At 36.9% G+C, this 19,998-nt stretch overlaps 1 protein-coding gene across 1 annotated transcript in view; it reads left to right on the forward strand.

The window, feature by feature from the left end:
* The window catches only part of CDON (cell adhesion associated, oncogene regulated), a 127,663-nt gene that overhangs the window by 60,115 nt on the left and 47,550 nt on the right, over positions 1–19,998 (forward strand). Inside the window, 8 exon segments of the mRNA XM_043990730.1 lie at positions 2,328–2,464; positions 6,621–6,631; positions 6,633–6,894; positions 8,429–8,575; positions 8,871–9,014; positions 12,143–12,430; positions 13,998–14,267; positions 17,453–17,806. Coding sequence (XP_043846665.1) covers positions 2,389–2,464; positions 6,621–6,631; positions 6,633–6,894; positions 8,429–8,575; positions 8,871–9,014; positions 12,143–12,430; positions 13,998–14,267; positions 17,453–17,806 — 1,552 coding nt within the window. The 5' untranslated portion in view covers positions 2,328–2,388.

The following is a 19,998-nucleotide window of genomic DNA, read 5'->3' on the forward strand; positions in this document are numbered from 1 at the left end:
GAAGCAGAGACCCCAATAAACAATAGGGTAAAAATGGGTTGGTAAAGGTATTCCTATAGGATATTATCTAGATAGTAATAATAAATCTGCCTTGTTTGGGTTTGTGTTTTTGTTTTTGTTTTTTGTTTTTGTTGTTTTTGTTTTTTGTTTTTTTGCAGGGCATTGAGGGTTAAGTGACTTCCCCAGGGTCACACAGCTAGTAAGTGTCAAGTGCCTGAGGCTGGATTTGAACTACAGGTCCTCCTGAATCCAAGGCCAGTGCTTTATCCACTGCGACACCTAGCTGCCCCCCTCTGCCTTGTTTTTAAGACAGCTGCAGCTGAAGTCAGTAGCTCATGGGCTAGGGTTTAAAGTTGATGCTGAATATGTTTCATTGCTTTTTATAAATAAATACGTGAACAAAGATTTGGCAAAAGGAAGAAAAGAATCCCCCTACACCCCACCCCGCCCCCAACCCTTTGAGGGAAGTATCTCCTGTTAACAAGTTATTTGAATGTTTACCTTTGCCCTGAATCCTTACTAGTAATGTGGAAATTCTTGCCCTTGAAACTGAGTGAGAATTCAAATAAACTGAAGAAATTTTTGCCCAGCTGGCCCCTTCTGACAACTGAGTGTTACCAAAAATATCCTTTCTTGCTCACTAAAAAGGTCAGTTGGAGAATTTCTAAAAAGTCTTGTCAGAGGACCTAATATTCTGAGCTAAATATTAGCCTATAATACAGCTTTTTCTAGCCTTCTCTGGTGCTTTTTTTCATATAAAATGAAAACATGTTGTTTTGTTGAGGGTTCAGGGATTCTGGTAATATTTGTGACTTCTTGAAAGTAATGCTTAGATGAATCCTTTCTTCTATCTTCATACTATTAAATTGTAATACCAAGTAATACCATTTGGGGATTATGTCAAATATAATGAAGGATGAACAACAACAATAAAGTATGTTATAATTGTATCAAGTATAAGTATTTTTCTTATAGTATAGGGCAGATATCCATATCCATACCCATTTCTAAATCTCGAGCAGTTTTAAAATGCCATTAAAGAAACTGTAATTTAAAGTATCGCATAGCCAATACATTCCCTTTCTAACACAGCTACCTTGAATGCATACTGTTAGTCAAAAGGAAAATGAATGAGTGACATGAGAATGGATGGGTAAATTTAAGAATTCTTCACTAGTGCTGAAAACTCTTAAAAATAAACCTCACTAAAGGTGGGCCACTGGTAACATTATGTTACAAAAGAACAACACAGTATTCATTATATTCAGCATCATTAAGGTATCAAGGCTTTAACATCATGATCTTGTATTTTGAATCATAATTCAGTTGCAAGTACAGTTTTTCCATTGTCTAACTGTGGCAACTATGACTAATTTGGGTGATTATGAAAATTGAATTGCCTGATATATCAAGATAAATTACTTGGGTACAAAATGGAATCTTAATGATGTGAAAATTTAGTTGTGAGAAATAATTATAACTAATATCTTGGGGAGGACCCAATGTTCTCCCTTTCTTTCTTAGTCCTTCTTACCCCATACCACCCCAAGGTCTAGTTCTCCTTGAAAGTAAGATTCATCTGGGTCAAGGAATCTTGGATGGAGACAAATCAGTTTATCTAGATAACTGAAGGACTTTACTGATAAGAAACTAATGTTGCTCCAATCAGCTTGAGTGGGGTCTACATTCTTTCTCTGATGTCTTTTCTTTACCAAGATTTGAGTGACTTAAGTCCTATATCCCAGACTGCTTTTTTTTTTTTTTTTGGCGAGGCAATTGGGGTTAAGTGACTTACCCAGGGTCACACAGCTAGTAAGTGTCAAGTGTCTGAGGCTGGATTTGAACTCAGGTTCTCCTTACTCCAGGGCTGGTGCTCTATCCACTATGCCACCTAGCTGCCTCCAGACTTGATTTTAATATAACTCACTTCCACTATTGTCAACCAATTAGATTTAAGTGCTATGAGATGAACCGCCTATAGTTAGAAGGGTATATAAACTTTGAGTTCACCATCATTAGGGATCTTTGGTCTGAGAGAGACAGCCACTGACTATCCTTTTATTAATAACCTTTTAGCCTATTAATAAAATTATTAAATTACCCAGAAACTATGTCTCTCATATTTTTAATTGTCACATAGTGGAACTTTTAAGATGCCTAATTTAGTCTCCATAAATTAGTTGATATTGTAGGAGAATCTATGTCATTAAGACCCCAGAGTATGATTATCTGTAGTTAACAAAAAGATTAGGATTTAGGCCATCACTTCTGTCTACTTATAGCAAAGATGATTAAAGGTTTTTCTTTTTCTCTTTCATTTGTTTCAGTGTGCCAAGAACTGTTTTTTACTCTGGAAGTCTATTCTATCAGCCCCTGTATTCTGGCGCTATGAATCCAGATCTTGGATCATTACAAACACTGTTGTATGTTCCTTTTATGATCCTGTGCTCTTCTGTAAGTTCAGGTAAGTCTGTAGAAATGGTACCAGATTTCATAGTCAAGGGCTGCTTTGACCAGTCACCTAGATCGTTAGTGTATGAGCATCCTGTAGCATAATGGTGCTGAAATTTTTTAAATCCAAGGACCTCCTTTTAATTTCTAAAATTTGACAATTGTATTGTTATAGTAAATGTGCTACTAATTAACATTGAGAAAATGACAAAAAGTTACCATAAAATCAGTAATGCTTTTCAATGGATTGTTTTAAAAATCACAAAGCATCTCTTTACATTTGAGAAATAGTAATGTTTAAACACATACACACACACTTTATATATACATATATATGCAAGACATTTGGTCTAGAGAAGGTATGTTTAATATGCAGAATCATGCTACACATTTTCTTAGAATTAAAGATCAAAATGAAAATTCTTGTTTAATATATTTAACATATTAACATATCTAGAAGTCTTTGAATATCTCTGTGGCCTCCTAGGGGGTCTATGGTTCCCAGGTTGGGAGCAAGTCCTGTAGATAAGGGCTTCTTAAACTTTTTTCCACTTGTGACCCCAGGTATATGAGTATATAAAATAGGTATACGTAATCTTTTACTGTTGTCAAATTTTTTGTGACCCAACATTCAGTTGCATGACCCCATATGGGGTCATAACCCATAGTTTAAGAAGCTTTGCTGCAGGGGCAGCTAGGTAGCACAGTGGATAGAGCACCAGTCCTGGACTCAGGAGGACCTGAGTTCAATCCGGCCTCAGACACTTACTAGCTGTGTGACTCTGGTCAAGTCACTTACCCCAATTGCCTCACCCAAAAAAAAAAAAAAAAAAAGAAGAAGAAGAAGCTTTGCTGTAGATTATAGGGTGTTGCCTTCTATTCTAGATCCTTTTGTTTGTGAATATTAGGAGTTTCTTTTATTGCTTAACTTTCTAATTTAAATTTTCTTTTACTTAAAAAAATCCATTTTCTCTCCCTATTTTCCTCCCATACTCCAACTATAAATAAAAATAAAATAATTATAACAATATATTCATAGTCAAGCCTGACAATCTCCCCATTAGCTACATCCAAAGAATATGTCCATATGTCCTCATTGAGCACACTGAATCCATTACTTCTCTGTCAAGAGGTGGGTAGGTATATTTCATCATCAGTCCTCTAGAATTCTATCTAATGTAGTTGGTCCTTACATTAACTCAGTTCTTAAGTCTTTCGAAGTTGTTTAACTTTATAATGTTGTTATTGGAGAAATTGTCTCCTGGTTTGCTCACTTCACTCTGTATCACATCATACAAGTCTTATGAGGTTTCTTTGAAATAATTTCTTTTCACATTTCCTGTGATGTACTAGTATTCCAATACTATCATATTCCATAATTTCCCTAGCCATTTCCCAATTAATGGATACCCCCTTAGTTTCCTAGTTAGAGCTACCACAAAAAGAACTGCTATAATTATAATGTATATATGAGACCTTTTTCTTTGGATATAGGCCTAGTAATGCACACATTTTTATTCTTAAACCTCTCAAGTACCCCAGAGTCTTTTTTCCCAATTTTTAAAACATTTTTATTTAAAGTTTGAGTTCCAAATTCTATCCCCTCCCCCCAAGATGGTAAGCAATCAGATGTAGGTTATACAAGTGCAATTATGTAAAACATTTCCACATTAGTCATTTTGTACAAGAAGATTCCAAAAAAAGAAAAATATGAAAGTGAAAAATAGTACACTCCATCATTAGTCTTTTGGGATTGTCTTGGATCATTGTATTGCTGAGAATAGCTAAGTCATTCACAGTTCTTGGTTGAACAATATTGTTGTGTTTTTTAATTTATGAAAAAAATTTTAATTTTTAAAAATGTAATAAACATTTTTATTTATAGTTTTTGGTTCTAGTTTTTATCCCTCCCTCCCCTGTATCTGAGGTGGCAAGCAATCACATATGGGTTATACATGTATAACTATGTAAAACATTACTGTATTTATCATTTTGTACAAGAAAACAATTAAAAGAAAAAATGAAAGAGAGTGAAAAATAGCATGCTTCAGTCTGTTCCTTCAATATCAGTTCTTTCTTTGGAGGTGGATAGTATGTTTCATCAGTCGTCCTTTGGGATTGTCTTGGATCATTGTATTGTTGAGAACAGTCAAGTCGTTTACAGTTCCTTCATCAAACAATATTGCTGTCTCTGTGTGCAATGTTCTCTTGGTTCTGCTCACTTCACAATACATCATTTCATACATGTCTTTCCAGACCTTTCTGAAGTCATCCTGCTTGTCATTTCTGATAGCACAATAATAATATTTCCTCACCATCATATACCACAGTTTGTTTAGCCGTTTCCCAATTGATGGGCGTTCCTTTCATTTCCAATTTTTAGCCACCACAAAAAAGCTGCTATGAATGTTTTGTACAAATCAGTCTTTTTCTCTTTTGGGGGATGTCTTTCGGATATAAACCTAGCAGTGGTATTGCTGGATCAAAGGGCATGTACAGTTCTATAAGCCCTTTGGGCATAGTTCCAAATTGCTTTCGAGAATGGTTGGATCTTTTCCCAATTCCACCAAAGTAGATTAGCATCCTAGCTTTCCACATCCCCTCCAACATCCAACATTTTCTGTTTTTGTTATATTTTCCACTCTGATAGGTGTGGGGTGATACCTCAGAGTTGTTTTAATTTGCGTTTCTCTGATCAATCGTGATCTAGAGCATTTTTTTATGTGACTATAGATAGCTTTGATTTCTTCGTCTGAAAATTGCCTGATCATCTCCTTTGATCATTTATCCATTGGGGAATGACTTGTATTTTTAAAAACTTGAGTCAGTTCTCCATATATTTGGGAAATGAGGCCTTTATTGGAGATATTTGTTTCAGAAATCTTTCCCAGTTTTCTGCTTCCCTTGTAATCTAGGTTATATTAGTTTTGTTTGTGCAAAAGCTTTTTTTTTTTTTTTTTTTTAGTGAGGCAATTGGGGTTAAGTGACTTGCCTAGGGTCACACAGCCAGTAAGTGTTAAGTGTCTGAGGCCGGATTTGAACTCAGGTACTCCTGACTCCAGGGCTGGTGCTTTATCCACTGTGCCATCTAGCTGCCCCAAAAGCTTTTTACTTTTATATAATCAAAATGATTTATTTTACATTTTGTTTTACTCTCTATATCTTCTTTGGTCCTAAATTATTCCTCTGTCCATAAATCTGACAGATAAATGATTCTACACTCTCTTAATTTGCTTATGGTATCAGCCTTTATGTGTAAATCATATAGCCATTTTGACCTTAACAATATTGTTGTTACTATGTACAACATTCTCCTGATTCTGTTCACTTCACTATTCATTAGTTTTATATAAGTCTTTCCAGGTTTTCCTGAAATCCTCCTTGTCAGCTCTTATAGCACAACAATATTCCATTACAATCAAATACCATATTCCCCAAATGATGGGTATATTTTGATTTCCAGTTTTTAGTCACCACAAAAATAGCTGCTATAAATATTTATGTACAAATACATCATTCCCCCCTTTTTTGGAATATAGTTCTAACAGTGGTATTGCTGGCTCAAAGGGGAGGCATAGTTTTATAGCCCTTTAGTCACAGCTAGATCAGTTCACAACTCCACCAGTAGTGCATTAATGTTTCAGTTTTCCCACATCCTCTCCAATATCCAACATTTTTCTTTTTCATCATATTAGCCCCTTTGATAGGTGTGAGGTGATATCTCAAAATTATTATAATTTTTAGGGTAGAGTCTTAATTCTCAAACTAGTACTCTTATCTTTTTTTGCTTCTAAAAATGGGTTATAAGAATGTTGCTATCAAGAAAAATCAAATTAAATAAGTAGAAAATCCTGCCCATTGAGGGCAGGAACCACTATATTTTTCTATACATAGGCCAATCACTTAACTTTTCTGCTTCAGTTTTCTCTTCTGTAAAAGAGAGATGACAAAAGTATCAATCTCATAGAGTTGCTGTGAGGATCAAATGAAATATCATCAGTAAAGCACTTTTGGAAATCTTAAAGCACTACAACAATGGTAACTTTCTGGTATCACCAATACATAACAGAGTCACTTGCCCTATTAGGTACTAAATAAATGTTTAAAATGTTAAGTGAATGGAATAGAGTGTAATGCCCTTTCCGTTTTGGGGGGGGTTTTCCTTATAGATTTGGTACCATCGTTTTATTTCTGAGCCACACTCTATTGTCCAGAAACTTGGTGAACCTGTAACACTACAATGTTCTGCTCAACCTGTGACTGTTCACATATCATGGTTGCTTAATGGAAAAAAATTCGACAGAAATGTGGAGCAGATTGAGGTTCAGCAGGGGACTTTAACTATCCTTTCTCTCAGCCCTTCTCTTTCTGGGCAGTATCAGTGCATCGCTAACAACAGCATTGGTGCAATTGTGAGTAAGCCTGGGACAGTATCCATTGGAGGTAAGTTTGATATTTCAACTTTTGATGTATAGTATATCCCTAAAATGGCATGAGTTATTCAGTTGGTGTCACCCATTATGGTTTGAAGTCCTGCCACAGGTAAAACAGTAGGCAGACCCAGTGATGTGGGTTTTGGGTTTTTTGGGAGGGTTTTGGGTTTATTTTTTTGTTTGTTTTTTTGAAAGCCATTTGAATGTGAGCAAATTTCCCATGTGAATTTCTGGGGTTAATATTTTAAAACTTTGAAATTCAATTTTAGTTCATTGTTTGCTTTGACACTGAATTCCTTTATTTTGTAGTACCCATTATCTTTTTTAAACATCTGATTGCCTTATCCACATAGACTTCTTATGCCTTGGTTGCTGAATTGATTTGAATTCAATTAAAAAAACAGCACAAGAAAAGGTTTGAATTGTCTATTAGGAAAGGAGTGCTAACTATGGAGGTAGAAAATATGGAGCAAGTGGTTTTCTTAGTTTGAACTGTCTGTCTTTCAAAAAGAGGTGGCTGTTGGGGCAGCTAGGTGATGCAGTGGATAAAACACTGACCCTGGATTCAGGAGTACCTGAGTTCAAATCCGGCCTCCTCAGACACTTGACACTTACTAGCTGTGTGACCCTGGGCAAATCACTTAACCCCCCATTGCCCTGCAAAAAAAAAAAGAGGTGGCTGCTAGTATTCCAATAAGTACACAAAGGGTTGAATACCCTAGACCACTGGTGTCAAACTCAGGTAGAAATGGGACCCAGTAACCTTTATGCCGGGCCGCATATTGATTTAGTTGTAAAATGTTACTTATATTTTATTGTATTTTTATTTTGTTCAGTGCTTTCCAGTTACATTTTAATTTAGTTCCCGCCAAGCAGTAACTTTAAGCTGCTGGAAGCTTTTAGATTAAGAGAAGATAACAAAGAGTAACTTGCACACAGGTGGGAGAACAAGGTCCAGCAGTTTAAGACTTGTTTTCTTAAGGGGGGGCTGAGAGGCATTGTGACCCTATAGCTTTGATATTCAGATGACTCAAGCGGTGCACTAAGAAATAGTCTAGCACTTGATATTGCAGTAAGAAATGCTGTGGATTAGATAAGGACATATAGGATGAGTGAGTTTTAAAGATTGTGCTGAAGGGGTGTAGGTAATACAGAACATTCCATCATATGGGATGGCCAATTCAAAGGCACTGAGTCAGGCGATGGGATATTGTGTGTAAGAAACAGCAAGTAGACTGTAGTCTAAAAGTGGATCATAGAGTATGTGGAGGAAACTCAAGTGTAAGAAGACTCAGGGTAGCAAGGGGTCAGGTTGTTATGGGTTTTAAATACTATACAGAGAAGCAAGGAGGTAGCCCTTTGTTATTATTTGCCCCCTCTTTAATTTTTGCCCCTAATTTTTTTTTGGAAGAAAATCATGTTACTCTCTAGAATTAGCAGAAAACATAGACTTAGAGGACAGATGTAATTTTTAGTACTTATGTCTTCCAGAAAAATAGAAGCAAAACTTTATTAATCTTTCTAAATTGGTTTCTACTTCCAAGGCCTTAGTGATTTTGGTACATCAACAAAACATGTTATTATAGCAGAAGAACAAAGTGCTGGGTTCATTGGCTGCAAGATACCCGAAAGTAATCCTTCAGCACAGGTGCGCTATAAGGTCCGGGGAAAATGGCTGGAAAGTTCCACAGGTAAGATCTGTTGCAAGGAGTCAGTGAACAAAACTGAACATGTCCATATCTGTGTAGCTGAATAGGTTTTTTGTTTTCTTACTGCATAATGGTGTAGTGTGGGTCCATTGTTACTGATGGGCTCATTTTCTTTTCTTTAATCATTTTTGCTTTTTATGAAGGCATTTTCTTGTTTTTTGTTCCTTGCTTATAGGTTGCCAATCTCTATATAAACCTATAACAACTGTCCAATTGGTTTATAATTATGTTGTAAAGACAAAAAAAGAACCCCTAATCATATTCCTTCCCCTTCCAGATAACTACCTAATCCTTCCGTCAGGAAATCTTCAGATTTTGAATGTATCTTCAGAGGACAAAGGGTCGTACAAATGTGCGGCTTACAATCCTGTCACACGTGAATTAAAAGTTGAACCCACACGCCACAAGCTCATTGTGAACCGTAAGTATTTGGTTCCCTTTAGTGGTACTTAAGGGAAAAAAATCCTTTGGTAATTACTCTCACGAAAAGTTGACAAATGAGTATTCATGTGCTTTCCTATGCATAGGTAAAATTTTGTTCTGATTTTTTAATATGGAGTGAATCCTTAAAAATAAATGCCAAGATTCATTCAACAAGCAAGGGTAGAAAGCTGGCCCCGGAGCCAGGAAGATCTGAATTCAAATGCCGCTTGTGTGACCTTGGGATACAGAGATTAAAGATGTGATTGAAAAATGTTCACAAATGTGGAAACTTGCATATTTATGTTGATAAAATTGAGCTCAAGGGCAGCTAGGTGGTGCAGTGGATAAAGTACCGGCCCTGGATTCCTGAGTACCTGAGTTCAAATCTGGCCTCAGACACTTGACATTTACTAGCTGTGTGACCCTGGGCAAGTCACTTAACCCCCATTGCCCCCCCCCCAAAAAAAATTGAGATCAAGCACTGAATATGTGCAGTACCCCTCAACTGATGTAGCCATTGCCCCAGTAAATGCATCTGATGGAAGATGGTTTGCTTTTCAAATGAATAGTAGTGCATGTGCACCTCTTCCAACACCACAACCACTTCCTTGATTCTATAACAGCAACATAACTGCTAGTTCTTGTTTGCTGATGAAGAAGGATTTAGGCCCTTATTTACATAGTGCTCTAGGCCACTCTTCTAGACTTGATGGTGGAGGAAGGTTCTGACCTGCTTTGGTAGATGTTGTTTGCTCTGAAATCCTAGGATGGGAGCTTAAGAGCTGAAAGAAACCTTGGAGCCCCCTGAGTCCAAGCCCTGTGTATTACAGGTAAAGAAACAGAAGTGACATGACTTGCCCTGGTTGGTCTGATGCCCTCTTGACTATGCCGTTCTTCCTCTGGGAGTTCCGTAGACAGTGTTCTGTCCTCTGACCTCCATCTTTTGTTCTGCCTAGTTTCCTTCAAGTATGCTTGTTGACTTAACTACCAACAAAATCACAAGTTTAGTCCTTGTCCCTGTCAGGAATAATCAAGTACCTACTATGTCCTGAGCATTATGCTCAGGGTTTGAGATGCAAAGATAAACATGGCAGGCCCTCCTCTCTGTTATAATGTTGTCCATAAGCTTTATTAGTCAATAGAAGAAACTATAGGGGGCAGCTAGTTAGTACAGTGGATAAAGCACCGGCCCTGGATTCAGGAGTACCTGAGTTCAAATCCAGCCTCGGACACTTGACACTTACTAGCTGTGTGACCCTGGGCAAGTCACTTAACCCCCATTGCCCCACAAAAAAAAGAAAAGAAAAGAAACTATGGAGATTACCATATAACATAAATCTTCACCTCCCATGGTTTTATTCTTGCCTGAAACTCTCCTTTTCCCTAAAAGGCAACCATAGTGGTACAGTTTAAAGTATCCATTATTTAATGAACTCCTTACAAATCATAAGCACCAAAGGAAAAATGAGAGACTATAGATGTCAATAGAGAAATGGTCAAAAGATGTGAACACTTCTCAAAGAATTATGAACTATTAATCATATGAAAGAATGCTGCAGATTACTAAAAATAAAAATGCAAATCAGAATAATCCTGAGGTTTCACCTACCCAGCAAAATGGCAAATATGACAAAATATGGGAATAGCCATTATTGGAGAGCTGATAAAGAGACAGGCCAGTTTATGCATCATTGGTGAAGGTGTAGATTGGTTTGACCATTCTGGAAATTCCAAAATTGTGGAATTGTGTTAAGAAAGAAACTAAAAGTTTTAAACCCTTTTACTCAAATGCTAGGTATATATCCCCAAGAGGTCACTGACAGAAAGGAAGGCTCTCCATACACAAAAAATATTTATAGCAGCCTTTTTATGGTAGCAAAGAACTGGAAACAATACAGATGTCCATGGATTGGGAGATAGCTATACAAAGTGTGGTTCATAAATGTAATGGAATGCTGAGCTGTATGAAACAGTGAACATGATGAACACAGAGAATCATGGAAAGACTTGTATGAACTGGTGCAGAGTGAAGTAAGAGCCAATGATTACAACAATAGGAATGGAAAGAGTGACCATAAGACAATTGAAATTGAATGTTGCAAAATGAAAAAGAACAACTGGCACCATAGAAATAGAGACAAGTATTTCCCTCCCCTGCCCCCAAATTCTTTGCAAAGTTCTAGTGCTACAGGACTGAAATGTTGCATAAGATGTTAGATATTTCCAATATTTTTATTTATTTTGTTGATCATTTTCTCTTTTTTTCTTTAAAAAATTGTTTCGGGGAGGGAGAATGGAAGTGACTCAGGGAAATCTAATTGATATTAAAACAAGATTAATAAAAATATTTTTTAAAGAATAAAAAAAAATGCCCAGTAGGGGCAGCTAGGTGGCGCAGTGGATAGAGCACTGGCCCTGGAGTCAGGAGGACCTGAGTTCAAATCTGGCCTCGGACACTTAACACTTACTAGTTGTGTGACCCTAGGCAAGTCACTTAACTCCAATTGCCTCACTTTAAAAAAAAAAAAAAAGGCCAAGTGCTTGAAAGAGCTAAGAATGCTGCTAATGTACCATCAAAGCATCTTTTTTTTCTCCTTAATTTATATTGGAGTAACCAAGATGTGGTGTTTATAGTGCCATCCAATCCTTCTCATGAAGCACAATATATAAATGGTATAAAGGGAAATATGGTAAAAAATTCATGGTGTTTGTATATCTTTTTCCTCCAATTTATAAATTCACTAATGTCATGTATTCCACATCTTAATAGACCTTAACTAGAAAGTCTGGCTGCCAGTCTGTGGCTGGGCACAGAGGACTAAGAGATGGTAAGTAGATTGAGGGAAAATGAATATCCAAACTACAAACTGAGTGTCACATCTGGACTTCCTGAAAATTCTGTAATTCCATAGAGCAGGAACAGCCATCATTACAGAAACAATTCGTCTTAGTCATCTATTTTATATAGTCATTAACTATAACAAAGCCCTGTAGATAGGAAAGTAAAGGAGAATCAATGAGATGTTGGGAATGCTCAAAACTTTACTAAGGATGTCAAAGGGGAAAATAGATTGAAGAGAGAGACCTTTTCAGATTATTTTTTTCTATTTTGCTTACCTCTTCTAGGCCCTTCGTCAAAATATGTTCGAATCATTCACCCCATCTTTTCCCAGTCATTGGCAGCTATTTCTCACAATCCTGTAACTCTGGAATGTGTGGTGAGTGGGGTGCCTGCTTCTCAAGTGCAGTGGCTAAAGGATGGTCATGGTTCTCTACTGGGAGGTAACTGGAGACAGTTGTATTCCCACCTTGTCACAGATAGCATAGACCCATCTGATGCTGGAAACTATTCCTGTGTGGTGGGAAACAAGTCTGGAGAACTCACACGTGTGACCTACACAGTTAATGTGCTTGGTAAGACATTTTATATATATGGATATTTTTTTAAGTCAGTTAGTTTAGATTATTTCTTTGATTTTGCTCTTGTCAAGCACTAGTTTCTGTAGATATGAGGTTAATCAGTCCATTGAAAAATACAGCAGGAGCATTCATAACCTATATCAAATTACTTGCCTTCTCAATGGGGTAGGGAGGAAGAATTTGGAACTCAAAAAAACCCCAACAACAAATGTTAAAAATTGGTTTTACATATAATTGGGGAAAAAATAAAATATATAAAAAAGGAAAAATATAGCAGGAGAATGTAAGAAGAATTACCCAAGAGTAAGCATGATATAGTAGACAGGCCAGATGGAGGAGTGGAAAAGAGCAGGATTTGGAGTCAGGGTCCTTGGTTTGCATCACAATTCTCTAGGACTTTGGACAAGTCAGTTCACCAGCTGTAAAATAACTTGTGTCCAAGTCAAATGGAAAGGGATCCTGTGAGCTGGTATTGACTTAGAAAAACACAAATTAACATTATCTATGTTTTATTGTATTTTTATATATTTTTGTTAAACCATGACCCTTACATTTTAATCTGGTTTGGGTGTACTCAAGAGTTTTGTGGGCTGCTCAAAGCTGTCCAGCCCTAAATCCTGTGAATTTAGTGGTGGCAATGAAGGCAAAAGGCTAGCAAGAATGTGGAAAGTTGTAAAATATCACCTCTTTACACAGTACCTGGTTTAATTTCATCTTTTGTTTGTATCTCTAATTGATAAATAGCCTTGATTCCAGCCATATTTTTATATATAACCCTTCTTTTTTCCTGGCCATCCTGAATTTTTGCCATTGAGGTCACTGTATAAAATGGCTATTCAAAGAAAATATATTTCCCTTCTACCTGTACTTCTTTGAAAACCCAGAAAAAAATAGAGTAGGAAGGAAGGTCCAAATAAATTCAATTTTTTAGTTTCTTTGTAGGTATTTACTGTTAGGACATGTCTTGTCCAACATTGACATTGTCTATGTCAATAAGAAATAATTTATAAAAGCTTTACAATAAGTGGGATTTATTTTTTTCCCTTGGTGTCCCACAAGTAATGATCAAATATATACACATTTTTTTTAGCTAACAAGACAAAAATATTACTTCTTAGACCCTAAAAGGAAAATTATCCAACTTCTGGGCACATATATTCCTTTTGTTTCAGCCCTTGTTTAGTGTGAGATCCAGTGAAACTACCATTCTGGTGGGAGAATGACAGAGGGAGCCAACAGCTCGAAACATAAACACTTACAGGAATACAGGGTTGGAAGCTATTTTTATGTTTTTTTGGTTTGAGAGATCTATTAAAAGAAGACTATAGCTTATTAGTAACATATGACTTTGACCTCAACTTAATGAAGGGCTCTGTTAGAGACAAGTTATAATGCATTTAAAATTTTTTTGATGGCCACAGCAAATGAGAAAATGTGAATAAACAATACAACGTAGTCTTAGCAAGTTAGTGGTATATAGAACATTTCATATGACTCACATGTGATAATTTAAAAAGTGCATTTTGAGGGCTGGTATCTAATTTGTGTATGTTATTTTCAGAACAAGCCTCAATTTCCAAAGGATTGAGGGACCAGACAGTCTCCTTGGGTGCCACAGTGCATTTCATATGTACTGTTCATGGGAACCCAGCTCCCAGTCTTACCTGGTTTCATAATGCAGAGCCCATACACCCTTCCTTGCGGCACATGATAGTAGGAAACACGTTGAGAATCAGTGGTGTTGCCATGGAAGACTCAGGGTTATACCAATGTGTGGTGGAGAATGGGATAGGATTTATGCAGTCTACTGGGAGACTTGAAATTGAAACAGGTAGGCTCCTAAGTCTTGTTACAATGAAGAAATTTTGTTTTGCAGATTCATTGTGTTTTGAGGAAAATAACCTTATCTGAGCAAACCTGATTTCTTATAGGTTGGTTTATTATGCCAAACAGTGCAGATTGTTTTGGGGGAATATTGTGGCTTTTGTGACCACAAACTTGAATGTCTTCTCTATGCCTCAAATTATATGCCTTCATGTGTTCATGGTAGTATGCAGAGAAGCCAGTCTCTTTTTGTAAATATATTACAGAACTCAATTTAGTATTTGATTTAATGCTTTTCTTAGATTTTGTTAAAATTATCTTAGTTAAGTTTTTGATCACCTCTCTTCTTTGCAGAATTGGGAGAGGGGACACAAGAGTCTGGAACAGCATTTATCTTGTCAGATTTGGTTGATTTGTTGGTTAGCTTTGCTGAACTGCTCCTCCCACCCCACCCCACCCCTTTTAAAAATCTTTTTTATAAGCGATGGTTTGCTGGGGAGGGGAGGGGAGATGAATATGGTCAGAAATGAAGGTAATGCAGAAACAAATAGTATCGATAAAATTTTAAAGATTATTGATAAATAGCTCATAGGGTTGTTGCAAAATACCTTTATCTAAAAATTGGATGAAAAACTTTTATTTTTTTTAATTTAAAGATATCTTATGTAGCAGTACTCCCTCTACTTGTGCTTAGAACACTCAAATTCTGCTTGTTTGTTTATTAAATCTGACTTAATTTTTAACAGTTTATATTCCTTTTTTCCTTTCAATAGTAAACATGTCTTTTTTAATATATCAAGAAGTAAGTCTGAATACATTTCATTTCATCTCTGACCATTCGCTTTTTTTTTTTTTAAGTGAGGCAGTTGGGGTTAAGTGATTTGCCCAGGGTCACACAGCTAGTAAGTGTCAAGTGTCTGAGGAGGCTGGATTTGAACTCAGGTCCTCCTGACTCCAGGGCCGGTGCTCTATCCACTGCACCACCTAGCTGCCCCTGACCATTCACTTTTTTGTTTGTTTTTGTTTTTTTGGTGAGGCAGTTGGGGTTAAGTAACTTGCCCAGGGTCACATAGCTAGTAAGTGTTAAGTGTCTGAGGTCGGATTTGAACTTAGGTCCTCCTGAATCCAGGGCCAGTGCTCTATCCACTGCACCACCTAGCTGCCCCCTAACCATTCACTTTTTTTTTTTCTTTCCGGGGCAATGGGGGTTAAGTGACTTGCCCAGGGTCACACAGCTAGTAAGTGTCAAGTGTCGGAGGCCGGATTTGAACTCAGGTACTCCTGAATCCAGGGCCGGTGCTTTATCCACTGCGCCACCTAGCTGCCCCCAACCATTCACTTTTTATGTTAAGTTTTGTTTTTTTGGTTTGTGGGGCAATGAGGGTTAAGTGACTTGCCCAGGGTCACACAGCTAGTGTCAAGTGTCTGAGGCTGGATTTGAACTCAGGTCCTCCTGAATCCAAGGCCAGTGCTTTATCCACTGCGCCACCTAGCTGCCCCCCTGACCATTCACTTTTTAAAAATTGTTTGGCTTTTATAAAATGCTAGCCTTGTTTTGTGAGTAGAAGATTCTTTTTATGACTTGTAGACATCTTCATCTTGTACTTGATGAAGATTGAAATATAGGTTAAAGTAGATAATGTTAAAATTTTAATAAGATTTTTTCGCTTCTAGCCACAAATGAGCATCTTCTACATTCCTCAAATTATATGTTGCCATGTATTCATGGCAGTATGCAATTAGACAGTCTCTCTTTGTAAATATGTTACAGATTTGGAGAACTCAGTTTAGCCTTTAGCTTAGTGCCTCAAAGAATTAGGTTTTTGTTTACCTCCCTGCCTTAATAAAGGTTCTAAATAGGAGACTTACCTGTTTAGTTGGATAAACAATATATAAGTTATTGTAAAACTTCTTTTCTATCTTTCTTTTACTAAAATAAACTCATAAACCAACAGGAGAAGATTCTTCCTTTTCTACTTCTTTAGAGATCGCTTCTGATCAAGCTATGGAATTAAAAACAGTGTCCTCCAGGGAAACCCTTCAGAGACGGTCATACTTAAAGAAGTTGTGATTCTTTTCTGTTTTGTGATAAACTCATTCTAGGTATTTCAAATACATTTCCATAACTGAAATCACAGAGGGATTTTTCCTTGTGCAGGTTATTGGGGTGGGGGGGGCAGCTATAGAAAAAAAGAGGAAATGGACAGAAACCATGTAGAGCATTGGATTGACCACAAAGTTTAAACTTGAAAGAGACAAGGCACAAGGATAAAGATGTAGCAGGGAAAAGAACATCAGTGTTAATCAGTGTTTCATTGTGGATTCACTTGAAAAAGTCCTCCATGTCGGTTCAGAAGTTGAGGTAGAATTGACAACTTAGGAACAAAAGAAAAATACCATAAAAGCATTTAGGAGGTGGAGTTACTTTGGAATTAAGATAAAGAACTTCTTCATATGTTTTGTAGATTTTCATTCCTGTGTAATACAAAATGGTCAAATGTTTTTTGCCATGATACATTTTATTTTGGCCAGTTCATCTCTATCTGTGATTTGATTGATGAATTTTAGGTTAAAAGTGTGATCATTTTCCCAAGGGAATCACATTTAGTTCTATATTTCTCACAGATTATATAACATTTAATGTGTGAGATTTTGGTGTCAGAGGTACATATTCTCATATTACATATTTGTAGTAGTCATATATATGCCTAGTAAGCCTGCCTGTTGGAAAGGGAAGAAAGGCAGTAAGCTCTCAGAACTCATAACACAATCACTCCAAAAAATAACTCCAAATAATGCCATAGGACAATTCCTGGAAAGCTTTCAGTATATTGCTTTATCCATATGTCTTTTCTGAAGGACAGGAAACCTGCATAGGAAATGTTTAGGAGGGGCAGCTAGGTGGCACAGTGGATAGAGCACTGACCCTGGAGTCAGGAGTACCTGAGTTCAAATCCGGCCTCAGACACTTAACACTTACTAGCTGTGTGACCCTGGGCAAGTCACTTAACCCCAATTGCCTCACCAAAAAAAAAAAAAAAAAAAAAAAAAGGAAATGTTTAGGAGCTTAACTATGAAAAAGACCATCTTTAATGGACCTTTTACTTGTGGAGGGGATATAACTATTAGTAGTACTTTTCTTTGGGTTTTGACAGTATTCTTAAATTCTGTATGTGGATTGCATTTTAATAGGCAGTGGATCCAAACCAATTATAGTAACACCACCAGCAAGCACAAAGGTGATAGGCGGTGACTTTGTCACTTTATCCTGCAATGCCACTGGGCTGCCAGTTCCCGTTATTCGTTGGTATGACAGCCATGGTTTGATAACCAGCCATCCCTCCCAAGTACTTCGCTCTAAGTCACGAAAATCACACTTGGCGAAATCTGGAGATGTCACATTAGAGCCTGTTTACTTCATCATGTCTCGAGCTGGATCAAGCTCTCTATATATTCAGGCTGTCACTCTGGCACATGCTGGAAAATATACTTGTGAAGCCACAAATGAACATGGTTCTACATTGTCAGAGGCATTCCTTACAGTTGGTGAGTTGACATGATATTTGTTTTCTATTTAATGATTTTTTTTTTGAAAAGGAGGAGGATGTTATGAGATAATATACTTTAGTCAAGCAATATTTAAATAATAATATGTATGCTTGTGAATATTTTCTGGTATCGAGGTGCCATCTTTTCATACTAAGGTGGTATCTAGATTGGTATTGCTTAGTCCTTCGGCTAATTGGAATTGGTTTGACTTCCATCTCTATTTTTGACAAATTAGCATATGGAAATCTGATTCATATTAAGACCAAGACTGTGAAGAAATTGGCTTCTTACTAGAATTTAATGCTTTAGATTTCTAAGAAAGGTTGGATGGGGGAACTTTTATCATAGATCTTTTTGTAGTATACTCCTTATAGCCATTTGAACATTTACATATTAAAAACAAAAATGGTAAATATGTTTTATGAAGCTTGAAGGACAATTGAAGTAGATGGAAAGTGATATAAATCAATTTTAGGAATATATTTCTCTCCAGTCAGTTCTTTTGGGTGGGGTGGGCAATGAGGATTAAGTGACTTGCCCAGGGTCACACAGCTAGTAAATGTTAAGTGTCTTGAGGCCGGATTTGAACTCAGGTACTCTTGAATCCAAGGCTGGTGCTTTATCTACTGCACCATCTAGCTACCCCACACCAGTCGGTTCTTGACCAGATGTTTAAAGTCTAGAGTGTTAACAGGTTATTTCCATAAGAACCATCAATCTGGGGTCTAGTCAGACAATACCTATGAACTTGTTCCTCTGCCTGGGACAAAGGAGGGCATACTAAATACTTGTTAATGTTGTTGGTTATACAACATTATTATATTAACAGATTTTTATCCTTGTTTTCTTCATCAGTCTTTGGTGTGAGTCACTTGGAAACCTTCTATTATCATTGAAGTATTGGTAAAAAATAATAAAAGACTAAAGGACTTAATTTGAAGTTAGTCAGTTGGGTTTTGATCTCATCACCATATTTGTCAGATTACATGGATGAGACACAGTTTGGCTCAAGGGAGATGGTAAAAATTACTGAGAGGGGCAGCTAGGTGGCGCAGTGGATAAAGCACAGGCCCTGGATTCAGGAGGACCTGAGTTCGAATCTGGCCTCAGACACTTGACACTTACAAGTTTGCCCCACAAAAAAAATAAAATTAAAAAAAAAAATTTACTGAGATACCTGGTATTGGTTATAAATTTAACTTTGGGACCTCTAAGCAAAAATTTCAGTAGATTTATTTAATTCTAGGTTGCAAAATAATGAGATAGTTGAGAAGGTTTAGCTTAAATTCTTACAGTATATAAAGGTTTACACACATGTTCTCTTTTTAAGAGGAATTCTCTTGTACACATGGAAGAGGCAATGATACAAGAAAAATAAATCGCTTGATATACCAGCTACACTCTGGCTGTCCCCCATGCCTAGAATAGTATCCCATTTCCACTCCCAACTACTGACCTCCCTGGCTTCCTTTTTTTTGTTTGTTTTTTGTGGGTTTTTTGGGTTTTTTTGGGTTTTTTTGCGGGGCAGTGGGGGTTAAGTGACTTGCCCAGGGTCACACAGCCAGTAAGTGTCAAGTGTCTGAGGCTGGATTTGAACTCAGGAACTCCTGAATCCAGGGCTGGTGCTTTATCCACTGTGCCATCTAGCCCCGAGCGCATGCGCCCCCCCCCTTCCTATTAAGTCCCAATTAAAATCTTACTTTCTATAGGAAGCCTTCCCCAGCCTCTCTTAATTCTAATGTTTTTCCTCTATTAATTATTTCCTCTTTAACCTGTTTTTAGGGTTTTTTTTGTATATAATTTGTTTGCATGTTATCTCCTCCATTAGACTGTAAACATCATATTTATCAGATTGCGTGGATGATACACAGTCTGGCATAAGGGAGATGGTAAAATTTACTGAGATACCTGGTATTTGTTATAAATTTAACTTTTCGCCCTTTTTTTGTATCCCCAGCACTTAACACAGTGCCAGGCACATAGTAGGCATTGAATAAATGTTGATTGATTGATACGTAAAACTTGTTGTTTTTCTTTAATTCCCTCCCTCTAATTCTTCTACTTATAACTAGCAGCAGCAGGTAATGTAATATCAGTTGTTATGAAGCTTTAGTGACAACTGCTAATGAAAACTGCCAAGTTCAGTTGAGTAGAAGTCGCTAAGGATAGTCAGGAGACAACCAAGAGAA

The sequence above is a fragment of the Dromiciops gliroides genome, chromosome 3 (assembly GCF_019393635.1).
Source record: "Dromiciops gliroides isolate mDroGli1 chromosome 3, mDroGli1.pri, whole genome shotgun sequence".
Lineage (NCBI taxonomy): Eukaryota > Metazoa > Chordata > Mammalia > Microbiotheria > Microbiotheriidae > Dromiciops > Dromiciops gliroides.